The sequence below is a fragment of the Pseudochaenichthys georgianus genome, chromosome 12 (assembly GCF_902827115.2).
Source record: "Pseudochaenichthys georgianus chromosome 12, fPseGeo1.2, whole genome shotgun sequence".
In the NCBI taxonomy this organism is placed as follows: domain Eukaryota; kingdom Metazoa; phylum Chordata; class Actinopteri; order Perciformes; family Channichthyidae; genus Pseudochaenichthys; species Pseudochaenichthys georgianus.
The window spans coordinates 6,125,163-6,142,872 of record NC_047514.1 but is presented as its reverse complement, the minus strand read 5'-3'; the positions used below and the strand labels follow the sequence as shown (position 1 = coordinate 6,142,872).

The window sequence follows — 17,710 nt, the reverse complement described above, 5'->3', positions numbered from 1 at the left end:
GTGGATGTGGATTACCAGGATGGAAAAGAAACAGGGACTGAATATTTTCCGAGATGTATCATTTAGTAGAAATCTATTATGATTCTGTCTAAAATGCAAGTGTAGATGAATTAATCATGGTTTTTCATTCAATATAGACGTTATAGTATTCAGTGGATTGACATGCTGTGTGTCCTTTTGACCGAAGCAGCAGGTGAAACTGGAGGAGTACGGGAGGCCAAAGATAGACGGAGAGCTGAAGGTGTGCTCCATCGTCAACCGAACGAAACAGGACCGGTGAGAACGATCTCTCCAGAATAAAATACCTCCAGAAATCACATATTCTTACAGTTGGAAAAACTATTAATATGTGTGTTTGTCTTCAGGTATATATTCCTGTTTGATAAAGTGGTCATTGTCTGCAAGAGGAAAGGCTACAGCTATGAGCTCAAAGAGATCATCGAACTGCAGTCATATAAAATGTCCGACGACCCCATGAACAACAGAGACATGAAAAAGGTAAGAATCGCGCTTGAAAGGACCAAGCTAAACAATATGTATGCAGATGTTGTAACATCCCGCATAATCACTACAAATGTTGCCCTTGAGCTGAAGGACTTTGTTGATGGTAATTTGCAGGTGTAGATCTTATGAGTAATGCGTTGACGTTTCATAGTATGCATTGTGCTCGCCCATGCTTGAGAAACCATGTTAATGCAACGAAGGGCATTTAGGATTCATGAAATCGTACCGCAGTGCATTTTGTAACATGGCTTTTTTGTTTTGAATCTGCATGTGTCTGTTCATGTTTTGCATGTGTAACTGGCTCTTTCTCTGGTGTCTTTCTTTTTGCATGCTTACCAGTCCAGTGGAAAAATGGTAAGCTCAAGTTGACCCTTTTTATTTGACTCATCTTCTCATAATGGCCTATGTATTGGCAGTGGTGTCTTGTGGGTGTCATGCTATGAATGCACGTGCACTCTCCAGCGTTTGGAAATATGCATCGCTAAAGCATGTGGAGTGTCTTATAGTTCAGAGTGAAAGGGATCGTTGGGATGTTTTAGAAGTGGACTTTTATGAGGTACTAATCTATAGTCAGTGTTAACTATAGTGGATGGTTGTATGTGAACCCCCAGTTCAGGAGTACCCCCACAGCAGCTAAGCATTGTTCTGTGCGGATGGGGGGTTAACGAATCATAGCCCACAAGTACAAATATAAGTTAATATATATGTTGAATATTTTCACCACTTTACCATTTTGTAAAAGAGCTATAAAGTCGGAAGGCGTTTTCAATACCATCTTTAAAGCCACCAGACTCCTATGTAAACAAGTTTGTTTGTGTTGTTGTTTGACTTTGGGTTGTCCCTATTCTGCTGCATAACACAGTTACACAGCTTAACTAACAGATCAAGGCAGCAGTAGAGCAGCAACCTCTGTGTTCTGTGAGTCAACATTACAGTTATTTTTCAATAGAGTCTGGTGGCTTTGCCAAGAGCATAGATAAAAGCTACAGTTCCCCGTTGAAACAGAAATGTTTTACATTAGCTCATGGTTAGCTCTCACAGCCAACTACTGTATAGCAGTGAACATACTGTATGTAACCTTAATCAGCAGCTGTTCTCCCGCACGTTGTATCCACATTGTGATTGTCTGCAGTCTGACATGGGATAAGTACTTCATACAACCTCACTTTAAAGCATGCAAACCATCCCTTTTAGATGTGCTGATATTTATTTAGTTTTTGTGTATGTTTTTTATGAAAGTGCAGAAATCACTAAGTTATTTGCCTGTTTTTATCATTGCCATCCACATATGTCTCCACCATCTGTTCCTCACTCACTTCTTCTCCCCAGTGGTCGTACGGTTTCTACCTGATCCACCTGCAAGGGAAGCAGGGCTTCCAGTTCTTCTGTAAAACAGAGGAGACGAAGAGGAAGTGGATGGAGCAGTTTGAAATGGCCATGTGAGTACCATTACACAAAAGGGTTGGTAACTTTCCTGGAAATTCACTTGAGAAATCGTCTTTAAAAAAGATAACCAGATGGAAAGTGTCTGTTTTTTTACACTCTGTTAATTAAACATTTGGGAAATCAAGCGACTTCATCACAAAGTCAAACACATCTCATTCATTCTTGTTTACTTCCAGGTCCAACATCAAGCCAGAGAGAGCCACAGCCAATCAGCATAACTTTCAGATGCACACATTCGATAAGAACACTAACTGTCGAGCCTGCAAGATGCTCCTGAGGTAACTCCCTGATAACTGCAGTGCTGATCTGCAGAACAGCACATTCATATTCTACAATAAATAATGAATGCATGTACTTCTAGACTTTCCAAGGACTATCATGTATCCAGCTTTATTCAGCAGGAACACAGATGTGTTTCACTCAGTTGTCTCTACACTCGTGGCAGACACAGAGTGTAAGAAACACTTGTATATACGCTCAGACATGTTATGCAACATTCATACGAAGATACTGTTTGCCATGATGTATGCAGGGGTGAAATAAGAAGCCAGGTGATTGTACCTGATTAAGCAGTTGACCAATCACAACAGAGCTGGCCAGCTAACCAATCAGAGCAGACTGGTTTCAGACAGAAAAGGGGCAGCACAGGCAGGATGAGACGAATAAAGAGCTTTTGAACATTAAAGCATGTAAACATGTAACGGTAGAGGCACAAAATACAAATAAGAAATAATCAATAACAGTTCAGTCAAAATAAAACAAACATAATTATGTAGGACGAGTAATAATCATGTACAAAAGTAAAAGTAGTGTTATACTTAAATGTGTCTGATGGACAAAGGGAGTGAAGTGCTAAAAGGAGAGGACATTCTGCCACATGTGGTGAGAGACGGATAAACACACTTAAATCCCAGAGGGAATATGTTGTTGGCTAGCTTAGCCTCGTACTAGTGTAAAAGCAATCCTTGGAAGAAATGTTTCTTATTTTTAAATTTTTAAACCTTCCCCTTCCCAGCACTACCCGCTGTGTCACTGAGCGCTCCCCCTCCCCTGTGAGTGCTGCTCCTCTGCAGCAGTGACAGCCCGAGTCACTGAATCACCACTTTCCCCTCTATTACAGTCAGCCGGCTGAACTCCACTCTGGGTATTGACCCACACATTTCCTGGCTGGGCTGACCTAAATTCACAGAGCCAGTGGTACCGGCGTCCCCGCTCCCTGCTAGATGCTAATTACTGCTGCAGCCCCAGCGGATCCCCATCCTGATTTATGGCACTTACTATTCAACATGGCAGTGTGCAACACATGCGGCGTTACAGTAACTGCAACCAATCTCAGGACTGCTCTTAAATGGAGCAAGTTGATTCTGTGACTTTAAAGGATCACGGAGCATGTGTAACCGCAATCACAGGCTTATAGTTCCAAGCAGCCGATTCCCTTGTGGGTTGTACGTACAAGAAGTTCATTTGTGTCTGAGACACTTCCTGTTTGCATTACTTGTGTGTGTGTGTGTGTGTGTGTGTGTGTGTGTGTGTGTGTGTGTGTGTGTGTGTGTGTGTGTGTGTGTGTGTGTGTGTGTGTGTGTGTGTGTGTGTGTGTGTGTGTGTGTGTGTGTGTGTGTGTGTGTGTGTGTGTGTGTGTGTGTGTGTGTGTGTGTGTGTGTGTGTGTGTGTGTGTGTGTGTGTGTGTGTGTGTGTGTGTCCTCTAGGGGAATCTTCTACCAGGGCTACTACTGCTCTCGCTGTGGAACAGGAGCACACAAAGAGTGTCTGGAAGTCATCACCATCTGTAAAATAAGTAGGTGTTCATTTAATCTGCTTGCAGAAACCCTTTTTTAAATTATTTTATTAAATAAATGGCTATTTTGGGCTCTCAATGTCAGGCATACGGAAGCCTTGGATGTCAAGTGAATAAACAAATGTATTCTGTTAATCCATTAATTTAGTCTGGTCTAAATAATGTTCTCTCTTGTGTGTATGACTTACAAATGGGTGGGAGAAAATGTTCTGCCAGAATAGTTTTTCTAAATTCCTTAATTAAAAAGAAACCTTGTGTTTGTTGTTGTAGTACTTGTTTCGGCCACAAGAGGCTAAAGTGCACCACTACTCAATGTTCTGAGTGGACTAAATGCATACATGAGTTTACATTTTGTATACGTTTTTTTCACCTGCCAAAAATAAAAATGTAATTCATAAACAATTAGGATCAGGGTTCCAGTAAAGATTTGTTTTCCTCACTTGTCTCTCAGGCTTCCGTACAGGGCTTGGCAATGTTTGGATTAAATTGTAAATCAATGTTGTGTGACAGAGTTCCTTGATGTTATTATGATATGATTATTTCAGTTTTTTTTTTACCTCATTAAAAACGATCCGTGAAAATTAATTACGTTCACAAGCATCAACGTACTGTTCCTGAACCGTGAACTGCTTGCAGGCCTCTGGGGTTTCTATGGATCAGTGTGGGACTATTTCACATCCTTTCAACAGAGATGACTCTCTTACACACGTTTTTGACATTTTTTGGGGGGGTGTAACTATTTTAAATAAAGCACTTGAATTGTGCGTTCATTGATTCAAACTCCTCACTGTCACTGTTTTATTTCTCTTGTTTCAGATCCTCTTGACTTGGTGAGTACTTCATCAATATATCAGTAAAATGTTTCTTTCCTTCTTATATCTTTAACATTAAATCATACAAGTAGGATTTTACTTTGTAATAAATGAACTGAAAAACAATGTTTTTCTCTCCAGGAACCTGGATTATCATCAGGTAAGATCCAGTCCCTTAAACATGACACACAGCACATTTCCATGTGAAGCTGCATATTCTGTCAGCTGTCATGTTATGAGTTTATTATGGATCCAGCACAGCTCTCTCCTGCCATCTAGTGGATATACCCACTACACATGAACCCAAAAAAACCACATTATCAACGTGTACAGTGGGTGGCAGTGCATGCATAAATATAGATACTATGTGCTTGTGATATTACTTGCCATTCAAAAACCCTGAAGACATTTGAGATTAAAATAAATCAGAACATGATAATCAGTCTCAAAAGGGTGAGACACAGTTTGAAATGACAAAGTTCTTGTTCATAAGATTTTCTTTGAAATAGCTGGTGGTTTTGCCATATATGATACTTGAAAGTAGACAGACAAAAGGATGCTTAACCAGATTTGAACCCAGGGAGTTGGGGTTAAATTGTTTGTATTTTAGACCACTGCATCACTTAAAGAGGCCCTGTTGTTCTTTCAGGGGGTTTCCCCTTTCCTCTATGTCAACATGTCACAGTAGAGGCATAACATACAAAAATGACTCTGAAAATGACCATAATATGTCCCCTTCAATGGGTCGGATGTCTAATCACAAACAGGCCTGTCTGTATCAGCCTGATTCACAATGTGTTACTTCTAGATTACAGGAAGCAGCCCGAGTTCAGATGAAAATGTTTCACTTCAACCCCTTTTACACATGTGCCTGTTACTCCAGCTACATCCATCAATCCTCATAGCGATCACTTGATTGTGTCTCCAGGCCCCAGGATGGTGGCAGTGAGGAACTACCACGGGACGCCTGCTCCACCGGGGAAGACGCCGCTGTGTTTTCAAACAGGAGAGTTTATCGAGCTGCTGAAGGGAGATCCTGACACCACGTGGTGGGAGGTACGGCTGTCAAGCACTCTTATCCGGCACAGACTTGAACATATCTTGTTAAAGGCATATTAAGCTGCTTCTGACTTCCAGCACGTTGAGAAATTGTGATATTGGACTCTAAATTAATAAATTAGTACTAGCTTTTAGTGTTTAAAAGTTGAGGGTGATCACATGAGTGAAGCAGGGTTTCCGCTAGGATTTTTTCTCGCCGGTCAAATGTCCGGGCAGAATTTATTTTACCGGACAAATTTGAAACTTACCGGTCATATTTCAATAATAATAATAAGAGTTGTGTAGCAGAGTTTCCGTAAGCAGGTAATTTACCGGACTATGAGCAGATATGCATTGCTGATGTTTAAAACTCAGTTCACGGGCTCATTTTTATATTGCTTCAGTTTATAATCGTAACAGATCGAAACAATTCAGATTAATTTTTCAATAAATGATTCCACAAACAACAAACAACATAATTATTACATTCAAACAAACTACTTGTAGTAGATAACGTACATTATTCAGAAGTTTACATCAACTTTGAATAATAACACGGGAGAAACGAATCCTCTCTTTTCCCCTCTCTCTCCCTCTCTCTCCTGACAGCCCGTCAGTTTCTCAAGCAGCTCCTGCAGCTCGCTAAACAGAGGGCGGGGCTTCAGGTGATCCTGCAGAGCTGCGTGTCTCGGTCAGACTCAGCAGCCGATCTGATCTCTCTCTCTCGAGTCCGGTTACACTTCACTCGCGTTTATGTCCATATCGATCAGATCCAGCTCTCCTGATCGGCCTTTATAGAGAGCACCGATCAAACTATTAAGAGTGAATATCGGCCGATAATGACCGGCGGCCGATCGATCAGAGCCTCCCTAATTATTACCAGACATTTTGACCGTCAGGTTTTGAATTTACCGGTTTTTTATAAATTTAAACCGGCTAAAAACCGGTAATTACCGGCTAACGGAAACCCTGGAGTGAAGCCCTTTTCGCTCTCTGGGATAAATCCCTACACTCTAGCCTGGCTTTGTCCAAAGGTAACACAGTCTGGACCCCCAGCTCCCGTAAAGACAATTAATATCTTGTTTGTTTAATCCATACAAAAACAATTATTTGTCTTGGCCGGGTGCAGTGACTTCCACTTGTTTTCACTGTGAGGTTGCTGGGCAGCTGGCACAGACTCCAGGTAGTCCATGGCAGGGCCAATACATACTTTACTTTACTCCTTAGTCTTAAAACAGTTAAAACAAACAAGTTGTGTTAAAAATTGAGCTGGTATTTGGTAACCTTTAGACCGAGTCAGGCTGGCTGTTTCCTGCTATTTCAACATGTATGCTCGGCTGGCTGTAGCCTTGTACGAGAGCGATATCAATCTTCACATCTCAGAAATGTCGAACTATTGCTTGAAACCAATGTAAGAGGAGAGCCAGGAATGTGGAAACACATCTCACACACTGACTGCACTATACATAAAGCGTCATCACCTGGGTCTGTAGTGTAACAGGTAATCCAATATCAATTTGCTCAAGATAATTGCAAACCTTACAAATAAATACACAATTGGTAAAGTTTAGACACATCTTGACAGGTACAATAACTAATCTTCTTTAGAGGAGTGATGCTTTTGCAGTGATATTATGCAGGGTCAATCTATGAATATAGTGAAAAATGTAGGAAACAAGATGTAAGTAAGTGAATGGCTGGGAGTTACAAACGTGATGTGATTGTAAACTGTTTCTAATCCAGGAATATGCCTGAACTTTGTTTTCTCGATTGTGTCTAACATCCTGTTTTACCTAAGCACCTTCACACTGAAGAACAGCAATTGCTTTTTTGTTTGCCTTCTTTAAAGATGCAACACACATTCCGATACTTTGCCTTAGGTCACAGTTCCAGGCAGACAATATGGGAAGTTAAGAAACCAATTTGAATCAAGGATGTTGAAGGTTATCATCCTTTAGAATTGGAATCTTGTTAATTAGCGGCATATTTAGGCAATAAACTTTGATCCTGACATTAAACTAATTTTGAATCTTACTTACCCAAGGTAGTTTGACCTTTAACACTTTTTGTGTGCAGAGAGTTCTAATCTGATATGTTCAGACCATACTGAGAAAATCAATCCCCTGATGTATTCTGCTGCCTTCTATGCATCTTCAACAACAGCATTGACCCTCTCTCTCTCTAGTTACAAACCAATGGAGCTGCACCTGCACCTGCAGAGCTGCAGAGCTGCAGAGCTGCAGAGCTGCACGACAGCGGCTGTAACTCCCAACTTCCTGAGGCCATTCATTTAAAGGGGCCTCTATTCTGTTTTCAGGGTTGTCCCTTTCCTGTAGTGTTTTGGTTTTGTGTAAAGGCTAAAATACCAAAGTCCCCCCCCCCCAGCCTGAAACGCCTCGATTAGACTCCTTTTTTACTTCTTTAACATATTGACATTACTATGTAACACTCACGCTTCTATTGGCGAGCGCTCAAACAGATTGTACGTGATTTTCTAAGGGTCAGGCCATTTCTGACAACTCTCTAATCAGTCGACCAATCACAGCAGAGCCGGCCAGCTAACCAATCAGAGCAGACTGGGCTCTGGTTTCAGACAGAGGGTGAAAAGAGGTGCTGCAGCACAGGCAGTACGAGACAAATAAAGAGCTTTTTGAACATTAAAGCATGGAAACATAAAAGACACAAAAAATACAGGTATTAACCTGAAAATTAGCATATGTCCTCTTGAAGCTCACCCAGTGGGTAACCCTCTACGGAACAGTTTAATCCTGCCATGTGATATCTATGAGTGTGCTGAGCTTTAAATATAAAGTTGGTTCATTCAGTGTAATCCAGTACTGTATGCGATTGTAGGATTTTTCTTCTGAAATAATTTATCTAAAGCACTTTCCATTATTAGAGTTTTTTTAATACCTTACAATGAAACTCGCCCTGCCTTTTTTTCTTGCAGGGAAAACTGATACAAACACTAAAGAGCGGCTTCTTTCCCAGTTCTTGTGTAAAACCATGTTTGGACCCAAAGGTAAGACACCTATATGCAGTACATGTACAGCATGTATACATTATTCAAGAATCATAACAGTGTCTTGAGGGCTTTCCTCTTTCTCTTTAGTGTACACTTTAACCACCTATGTGGGACATACGTATACGTGATCTACTTCTGCTCCATGTCACTGTTATATTTACACGTGCGGTGTTTATTTATTCCAGCCTTTCCAGTCATTATCTACCCGGCAGTGCTCCAGGGAATCCGACTACTATGGATATCCTTGGTAAGACCCTTAACGTGTGAAGAGTGTGGATCTATCACGATGTACACTATACAAATAGCCCGAGGTCCCTATCTCTAATTACGCCCGATATGTTCATGCTAATGCTTGTAATGTTTTTGCACTTTTTCAAATTAAAGCAAAGTGACCCCAAACATGACCGCAATCAAAAGATGAATTGCTGCACCGTTGTTTGATGTCAAGGATTTGCGAAGCCTTCAGTATGCGGTTTGATTGTATATAACTTTGTGTTTGAGGTGACAGCATTTATCCTCTGCTCCTCTGTAGGTTTGCGGGGAACATGGAGCGCCAGCAGGCCGATAACCTTTTGAAATCCCACAGCAGCGGGACCTACCTTATCAGAGAGAGGACGGCGGAGGCAGAGAGGTTCGCCATCAGCATCAAGTGAGTGTTCAACATCGCGACAGGAGAGCGAGGAACTCAGGGGAAGTGGTTTTATTCACATCTCACGGGGAATACACATTCTCACGGGATGCCCAGTCAGCTTTTTCCCGAGCTAATTACCGCTTGGTAATTGCTTTTTTTTTTTTTATCCTGTTTGTTTGTGTGTATTTCCTCTGAGAAAATGCATCAGGAAGAGAAATGCATGAGCTCTGACTGGAGCTGTCAAACACTGATGAATGCTTTAGCACATTTGTCTCTAAGACAGGTGCGAATGGGCTGGGGAGACCAGCCTTGAGACGGATAATGAAATCAGTTTGTGAAAATTACTTTTAAAGTCTGTCAGTCCTTCAGGTAAACACAACTGAATGTCATGTTGACAGCAAAGGTCCATGAGAGAGGAAGAACAATATTACGAATCAGAATCACACCGAGTGTTTTCAGATAGTGAAAACACAAAGGGCCAACTCAAGACCCAATCTTTTAATTTGGCTTTTAATTGAATTGTCTTCATGATTTTTTTTTATTCTTATTTATTTCCTTATTTCTTTCTTATTTCATTATAATTTGTATTCTTTTTTTAATTATTTTTATTGTATTATTGTATTCTTATGTATTTGTTATGCTTGTTTTATTCAGGCATGTGTTTTATTGAATTCTGTTGGTGTTGAGTGATATTATCAATCACATTATTATCAGTCATGTGTTATATATGAACTGTGAAGGGGGTGGTTGTTTTGTATTGATCTTTGGTTTGTAAAGCACTTACATTTGTGAATGAAAAGTGCTATATAAATAAAGTATGATTTGATTTGAGTATCGAGCTGAATCCAATGATTTAAATGTAAACATTATTTCTTCTTTTCCAGATTCAACGATGAAGTAAAACACATCAAAGTCATTGAAAAAGACAGCTGGATTCACATCACGGAGGCCAAGAAATTTGAGAGTCTTTTGGTAAGTTTCACTAGAAACCCAAATACCTACAGTAGCTTCATATCAGTGTGAGATAATACAAATATTCCTTCTGTGCTGTTTGTTATAACAGGAGCTGGTGGAGTACTATCAAGCACATTCACTGAAAGAGAGCTTTAAGTTGTTAGACACGACCCTGCGACACCCGTACAAGTCGAGAGAACGCTCGCTAACACGGGCCAGCACACGCTCACCAGGTAAGCCCTCAGAACGGTCCTGCTCTCCAGCAGCTAGCCTGAGCCACTATCAGAAAATACTCCTTTCAACATGATTAGTTTGGACCGATTTCATTTTGAAAGTTTAGAAGAGCCTGGGGTGTGCACTTTCTGGCAGCGGGAACTCGGGCGGTATTACTTGAGCATTTCAGAGCAGGGCATACTGCCTATTTTTGCCCAATTTTTATATATAGTGACATTTTTTTATATCATAACAATTTTGATTGGTAACAGTTTTTTTTGTTTTGTTGCTAACTCAAATGTAAGGCAAGGCAAGTTTATTTATATAGCACCGTTCAACACAAGGCAATTCAAAGTTCTTTACAAAAAACGAAAGACATTAAGAAAATGGCATTTAAAATCAGTCATTAAAAAGAAAAGCTAATAAAATAAACATTAAAAGAAAAAATACATGGTACAGTGCAGTTTAAGATGTGAATAGTTCAATTAAAAGCAGCGGCATGTATGTAACAAATGTATGTTTTCTTTACCCAGCATTTAGTAGAATAGCATTTTAATTCTAACATTGTTTATATCCCTGTATAGATGTACCCATACAGATGAACGCTCAAATATCTGGATCAGGTATTGTTTACAATCAGTAGTCGGATACCCTTATTTATGTATGTATTGTTTTGTTGCATTGCTTTACAAAGTTTGAAAAGCAAAGTTGAGCTCACGCCTTACACGTCACTTACACAAATACAGATGTAAATGTAACACTGGAATTAGATTGGTAGATCCATGTTAGATGTGGTCATCGTCCTTTCTGTCTTTGCTAACACATTGCAGCATATCGTAGCATGTTACCAGCAGCTGGGGGACCGTGTGGCAGCATGTGCGGGAATGTGTTTCATGAGAACCCTCCTCTATGGTCATGAGCTTTAGGCAAGGCTCAAACCAGATCATAGATAGCAGTGTTTGAGCTCTTCTCTAAAGACAGGGTGAGGTGCCAGACATCTGGTTTGGACATCTCATGCAGAGGACTCCTGGACACATCCCTTTGGCACTATGCAAAACACATGGAGCTAGCAGAAGACCACTTGGCAGGCTCATATCTGACCTGGGGACACCTTTGGTACCCCAGGAACAGCTGAAGAGCATGGCTAAGTTGTACGAACTTCTTTGGATAAATGGACATTTGGGGTAGCGACATTGCTTCTATGAATGATTATGAGAACTAATTTGTCCATTTTACAGATGTATTCCCTTGCCATCTTTGCTGTGGGTACAGCTAGCTAGGGAGGCCAGAATAAATGAGACACACTGGCCAGTGACTCACAGAGAGGGTTGGAGGGAGCCCCCAGGGGAACAGGGCCGAAAGAGAGACCGGCAGTGTGAAATAGATAAAGAGCGGGAGACAAAGAGGAAGTGGCTGTGGCTGTGAGTTGGCAGCCATTAGGCCGTATCAATACTGGCTTCTGTCCTGCAGCTCTCTGATCCACTGGAGGAACTGGCCACCACAGACAGATTGTCTCCCTCCAGTTCTTGGCTGCATTTGGAAATGAGACAATTGAGTCTTCCCAGCTGCTAATGTGCTCTCAAGCACATATTGTTGTGTATAGTTGTGGTGGCAGGTGTGCATGGCAATGGTGGGATTGGGATGCTTCTCTTATTACCTTTTAAAAGCTGTGCTCTCCACACCCTTATGCACTGACAATCTGGTAATGGAGTCCACACGAGTGTTGTCTGGGAGTTTGTACGAGTTGGGTGAAAGTTAAGCAGCAGAAATGTGCTACAAAGAAAAGATGGTGTCGCATTTTAATTCCCGTTTCACATATTAAAAGTCACAGTCTTGTTGTCTGTTGGTAACGTTGCCAGATTCTGAACAATAATAGGTAAAGTAGAAAGGAAAATGTTTGTTTACCCTTTCAGTCTGACTGTATGTCACAGGAAAGTCCCTTTCATTCACATCAGTGCATGAACTGACATTGTTTTTTCAATTGTTGTTTTCAGGGAAACCACTAAAGTATTCAAATCATGACGAGATTAAAGAATGATTACCCCCTTTTCCAGGCAGACAACTTCAATGTGCTTATTTTTAGTTTTGCTTCTCTGACTCCTGCTCTGCATTTCCAGCTTTATTTCCTCCTCTGTGTTTCTTCTTCTTCTTCTTCTCCCAGCAGCCACCTGCGCCTCCTACAACTTCTCCTTCCTCAGTCCGCAGGGCCTCAACTTCTCCTCTCAGAGCTCAGCTCCCTTTTGGTCAGGTACTCATATTTCTCTTCTTTCTTTGCATGCTCCTTCCTCTTATCCCCCTGCACCTCATCCACTGTTACTTCATAATACGTGTCTGTGCTGTCGACCTCATGACTTGTTCTCCGTGGCACTCTTTTCATCACCAAGAATCGTATTGTGATCACACTCCCTCATTAAATCACCAGAAGAAAAGCCATGTCCTCTCCAGTGATGAAACAACTTGTCCTTTCCCATGGAGCTCATTTGTCTTTGTGTGTCTGCGTTGTGTCACGCGTCTTTGTGTGTCTGCGTTGTGTCACGCTGAACCCTGAAATGACCATCATCCTTCACAACTCATGATAAACTAGTTTCACCTTTCACACCTTACTAACAATGTGAGAAGACTGAGCCCCCGTTGTTTCCTCTTGCAGTGTTCACTCCTCGGGTGGTCAGCTCAGCGGTGGCCAGGTATAATTTTGCAGCGAGAGACATGAGAGAGCTTTCTCTGCGGGAAGGAGACATCGTGAAAATCTACAGCAAGATCGGAGGAGACCAGGGCTGGTGGAAGGGAGAGGCCAACGGACGAGTGAGTACAACAGACGTCTGTTCATTTAGGGCTGGTCAACGGGAACAGAATCAAGAATGAGCCGAGAAACAAAAAATAAAGTTCCGTGTGCTGATTAGAACAATATCCATGTGCACCGAACCACTGCATTTAACCAAGTATACCACTTATATTTAAAGGACTCCGAACAGGTGTTTAAAAACTAAAACTGGGAAATGTGTCTGTTTTAACGGGTAGCAGTCCAACTGGATGTAATGTCAATGTTTTATTCTAATGTGTTGCTTCGGATCTAGATTCTAGTATCATTTAGGTTGTATTATAGCGCATCTTGCTTAGAGACCTTAAAAGAAATAGGACACCATGTCGTATCAATTAGGCACTTATGACAAATATAGGATTTATTTGTATTTTATTTCTGCAGGTCTCCCTTGAAAAAGAGATTTTACCTGGATAAATAAAGGAATTGAATTGAATTAAAAGAAAAATAACATATCAGTGGTTAATGTAAAGAGTAAAGGCCCCATGGTCAGATGTAGAATGGTATCCTTTGTAAACACATATAAGTCACTGATGACGCAGCATTGGTACCAAACATTGTTTAGGTTGTGTGTTATTTTCTTATAACTGCACGAATCAGTTTGCATTATCCCCATTTGACTGCTTGCAAGTGATACAATTACATTTGCACTGCTTTATATATGCACTATGTAACAACGTTCATTATTGTCTTTCCAACATGTAGGAAAAGTTGTCTAGCAACAGCTGTGGAAACAGGAGAAGAGTTTTTTTAGATGGCTGGGACATCTAAGCTATCTAAAAAGATTGCACATCATGTGGCTAATTAAAGCAGAGATCAGAGTGGTCTGATACATTCAGACTCACAGTGTTATAAGTGTTTTCTCACTGCATGTACTTCTAAGGCACTGTGTCCACATAGTGTTTCTTTCTGGCAGAAAGGTGCTCTGCGTATCACCCCTTTTGTGAAAACAGACTATCCTCGCCCCCTTCGCTGTTATCCATCTATTTAAGCAATTATAGAGTTGTTGGACATTGATTTTCGCAAACCGAAAAATGATTTCTCTCAAACTTTGGATGAATGAGTTTGTCACCTGACAGCTGTAGGACGAGAAAGACAATCCGTGTTCTGCGATAAAAGTCAAACTAACCGGCAGAGACATCCACTGTCCACCGGCCAATCTGCTCAAACAAACAGGCTTTACTCCAATTTCTACAGTAATGTCACCAGCTGTTCTTTGAAGAATTTAGATTAGAAGCGCTGTCACAAAAATGGTTTAGGAACTCAGAGATACAATTATTTAGGCAGTGCATACAACCACATATCCTCATTGGAAACATGCCCTAATGATGTATACATCTAAATGAACATTATCTTGTTTACACAACACACTGATACTTACTGTTTTATGCCTCAGATTGGATGGTTTCCCTCAACGTACGTGGACGAAGAAGGCGTTCAGTAATGCTGGAAGGATTACTGGCCTCGCGCTCTAAAATCAGGAACCATCATCTATCTACTGTTCTCAGAGAAATCACTCACTCTCTCCAGGAAATATCACAAGAAAAAAAACTTTTGCTGTTGTTTTTTTGCTGGATACCCGATCCTTCTGCGAGTGTTTCTACCCCATTTCTCAATCTTCAATTATGCATCTGCTTTGCTTATGTTTGTACATTTTTCATTCTTTATTTTAGCAGGATGTCCTGTTTAATCTCTGTACAGGAAAGAAGAAGAAAGTGGCTTGTTGTCTGTCAGTGTGTTCTGCAAGGGATCTATGAACTGAGGACACGGCAGAAACTGTGGATAGCTTCTTGGTTGCAGGTCTATGCCAGGTGAAATAATTGTACAGTATAGATAATTTATTGAATAGAGATTATTATCATTACTAATGATTATTGTGGGGGATTTTAGCTGAAGCAATGAATCAGAAACTAAAATAAGGGGGGGGAAAAGACAGATACTCCGTTTTCATGTGGAGAGATTTTTGCCTTAGTTGTCATGGTGACGCCTTGTGGGCTGACACCAGTGGAGGGAATAGACTTTGTTGACTGGTTTTACTTCTCCATGTATGCATGTGCCCATGCGCGGCCCACACACACACACACACACACACACACACACTGACCAATGTACAGTACGGTGCCTTTGAAGAATGGTCAATGCTTACTGAACCACAGCAGCCCCAAACAGAGGACTCTACTGAGGGGGGGGGCACTGACTGCCCCCCCCCCCCCTCCGAGCCCCGGTAAACAAGATGGTGAAGCATTTAACTTATCCTAACCGTGAGGGTTTCTATAGCCATCAACACATACACTGTTCAATGGATGAAACCAACTGGATGCAAAAGGGAAACATCAAGACATTCCACTGGACAACCACTTCACACTTTGATTTGTTTGTTGTGCATAGAATCAAGACTATTTTTTAACTGGACCGTTTATAATTTGAAGCCAAATTCAGCCATGTTTTAATGTCTGCATGGAGTTTGTTATGATTTTTGTACTTTGCCTTATTTTTACAGATGTTCAGGTGTTGGGTTTTTCTTTTTGTTCCCGCCTCCCCCTTCTTAATGTAAATCATTTTTCATGCGTGAAATTTGATGCTGTGCAGACTGGTGAAAATTAAAACTGTCAGAAGATTTTTTATCTGGAGGAAAATGTACGTGCTAATTAACCCGAATCCACAGAAGAAGACATTTTGTGTTTTTCCAAAGGGGCAGTGCTCAGTGTTTCCATTTACTTCCAGTAATTAACAGCCATGAAGACTGCAGTTTGTCAATATTACACTTTCACCAGTTTCCTATTGACAGAAGGCCAGTTTCTAATTCTAGTTATGCTGACGTTCAGATGTTCATTGACTCTGTTAGCTTATAATAGTTCGAATTTGTTTACATTTAATTTCATATACAGAATATTGACTAACTCTGTTTGACCTTCATATCTCCCACCTCCACATTGTGATATGGTATTGATGAATTGAAATGTCTCAGCCTTAATTTGAAAATGTCACGTATCTTAAAAGTAACTCATCTTGTCTTCTTGCTAAAACTAATACGAAGGAAGCTAAGTGCAAACACTGAGCACGTCCGCTCTGGCTGGTTCTCCAACACTAACGGAGAAAAGGTGCTGATATGTTTAGTTTCTAAACTTTTGACTGTCTATGATGTGTGTCATTACAAAGGCCCACCCCCCCAAAAAACACAAAGTTCCACCACTGTGTGAGGGGGGGGGACACAGGAAGCCTCCATGTCGTCTAAATAAAGAGGGGGGGGATCTAGTCGCTGTGTATGTGGTGGACAAAATCCCATTGCATGTGGCTATTGATATTTCAACTCCTGTCAATACGTCCTTGAAAAAAAAACAAGTACTTAATCGTGTACATTTTTTTTGAATGGTTGAGTATTTCCAAATGAGGTCTATTATGAAATAAATATTTCTCTTTGGTTTAAATTTGACACTGTATCATTTTTTGAAAGTTATATTACAAATGGTAAAACAACAAAACTCTCAAAAAAATGTTTAAGTCTGAACTTCTACAGGGAAATATTAGTCCCTATTATGCTTATTTCAGGTTCATATTTGTATGTGTTGCCTCTACTGTGACATGTTTACATGCTTTAATGTTCAAAAAGCTCTTCTCATGCAGCACCTCTTTTCACCCTCTGTCTGAAACCAGAGCCCAGTCTGTTCTGATTGGTCCTCTGGCCGGCTGTGTTGTGATTGGTCAACTGCTTAGAGATATTCCGCCTAATAGCCTATTCTATCCTACAATAGAGTGCCACAGTGACGCGTCCTAAAACCCGGAAGTAAGTTAGCATTTTACCACTTCCGGTTCCTTCGACAAAAACAAATGCAATTTCTCCATAGGATTTTGGAAAATTGCTCGAAATAAGGTCTGTGGTTGAAAGACATTGAAGAGACAGATCACGTTTTTTGTTCAGCCGGATAATATCCACATGTCTACCCTACTTTTATAATGTTCTAATCATAAATCTAATCGATAGATTTATGATCGATTGATTTATGATTCAAAAGTTGCGTCACTGTGGCACTCAATGTGTTGGAGCTCTAGCCAGGTACAAGCACAATTGTAACATAGTGATGTCACTATGTTAAGGAAGTAAACAAAAGACTCCATTGGAGGCGTTTCAGGTAGGGGGGCGGTGTGTGGGAGGGAACTTTTATTTAGCCTTTATATAACACACTACAGGTAAGGGAAAAACCCCAAAAGCACAAAGGGCCCTTTAACATGTTATTTTTAGTTTACAAACAGTGATATTAACCTACATGTTATAGTAATGAAATGACTCTTCCTACTTGAGTACGATTATCCTTAAGTAGCCTACTTAAATGCACAATGTTACACAAATGATCACAAAGCAATTCTAATAATGTATTCAGAATCTATGCAAGACTCCTGCTGCTCCAGATTTCCATTGTTACGAGTCTAACTGTGTTGAGTTGCTATTGAAACCTTATAATGAAGCTCTGCTGCT

The 17,710-nt window shown here is 40.7% G+C and overlaps 1 protein-coding gene across 9 annotated transcripts in view; it reads left to right on the top strand.

Moving 5' to 3' along the window:
- vav2 (vav 2 guanine nucleotide exchange factor) overlaps window positions 1-16,669 on the top strand; it is a 211,067-nt gene extending 194,398 nt beyond the window's left edge. For 2 of the 9 annotated variants that reach the window (XM_034095484.2, XM_034095482.2), the window contains exons 13-30: window positions 188-276; window positions 366-498; window positions 844-858; window positions 1,834-1,943; window positions 2,127-2,228; window positions 3,657-3,745; window positions 4,562-4,575; window positions 4,699-4,717; window positions 5,486-5,613; window positions 8,546-8,617; window positions 8,806-8,867; window positions 9,153-9,269; window positions 10,136-10,223; window positions 10,315-10,438; window positions 11,003-11,041; window positions 12,580-12,666; window positions 13,066-13,220; window positions 14,633-16,669. In XM_034095484.2, the coding sequence (XP_033951375.1) occupies window positions 188-276; window positions 366-498; window positions 844-858; window positions 1,834-1,943; window positions 2,127-2,228; window positions 3,657-3,745; window positions 4,562-4,575; window positions 4,699-4,717; window positions 5,486-5,613; window positions 8,546-8,617; window positions 8,806-8,867; window positions 9,153-9,269; window positions 10,136-10,223; window positions 10,315-10,438; window positions 11,003-11,041; window positions 12,580-12,666; window positions 13,066-13,220; window positions 14,633-14,680 (1,491 nt within the window). In that variant the 3' untranslated portion in view covers window positions 14,681-16,669. The remainder of the gene's footprint in view (window positions 1-187; window positions 277-365; window positions 499-843; window positions 859-1,833; window positions 1,944-2,126; window positions 2,229-3,656; window positions 3,746-4,561; window positions 4,576-4,698; window positions 4,718-5,485; window positions 5,614-8,545; window positions 8,618-8,805; window positions 8,868-9,152; window positions 9,270-10,135; window positions 10,224-10,314; window positions 10,439-11,002; window positions 11,042-12,579; window positions 12,667-13,065; window positions 13,221-14,632) is intronic. The other 7 variants (XM_071204959.1, XM_071204958.1, XM_034095486.2 and 4 more) reach the window with 7 other exon arrangements.
- The last annotated feature ends 1,041 nt before the right edge of the window (window positions 16,670-17,710 follow it).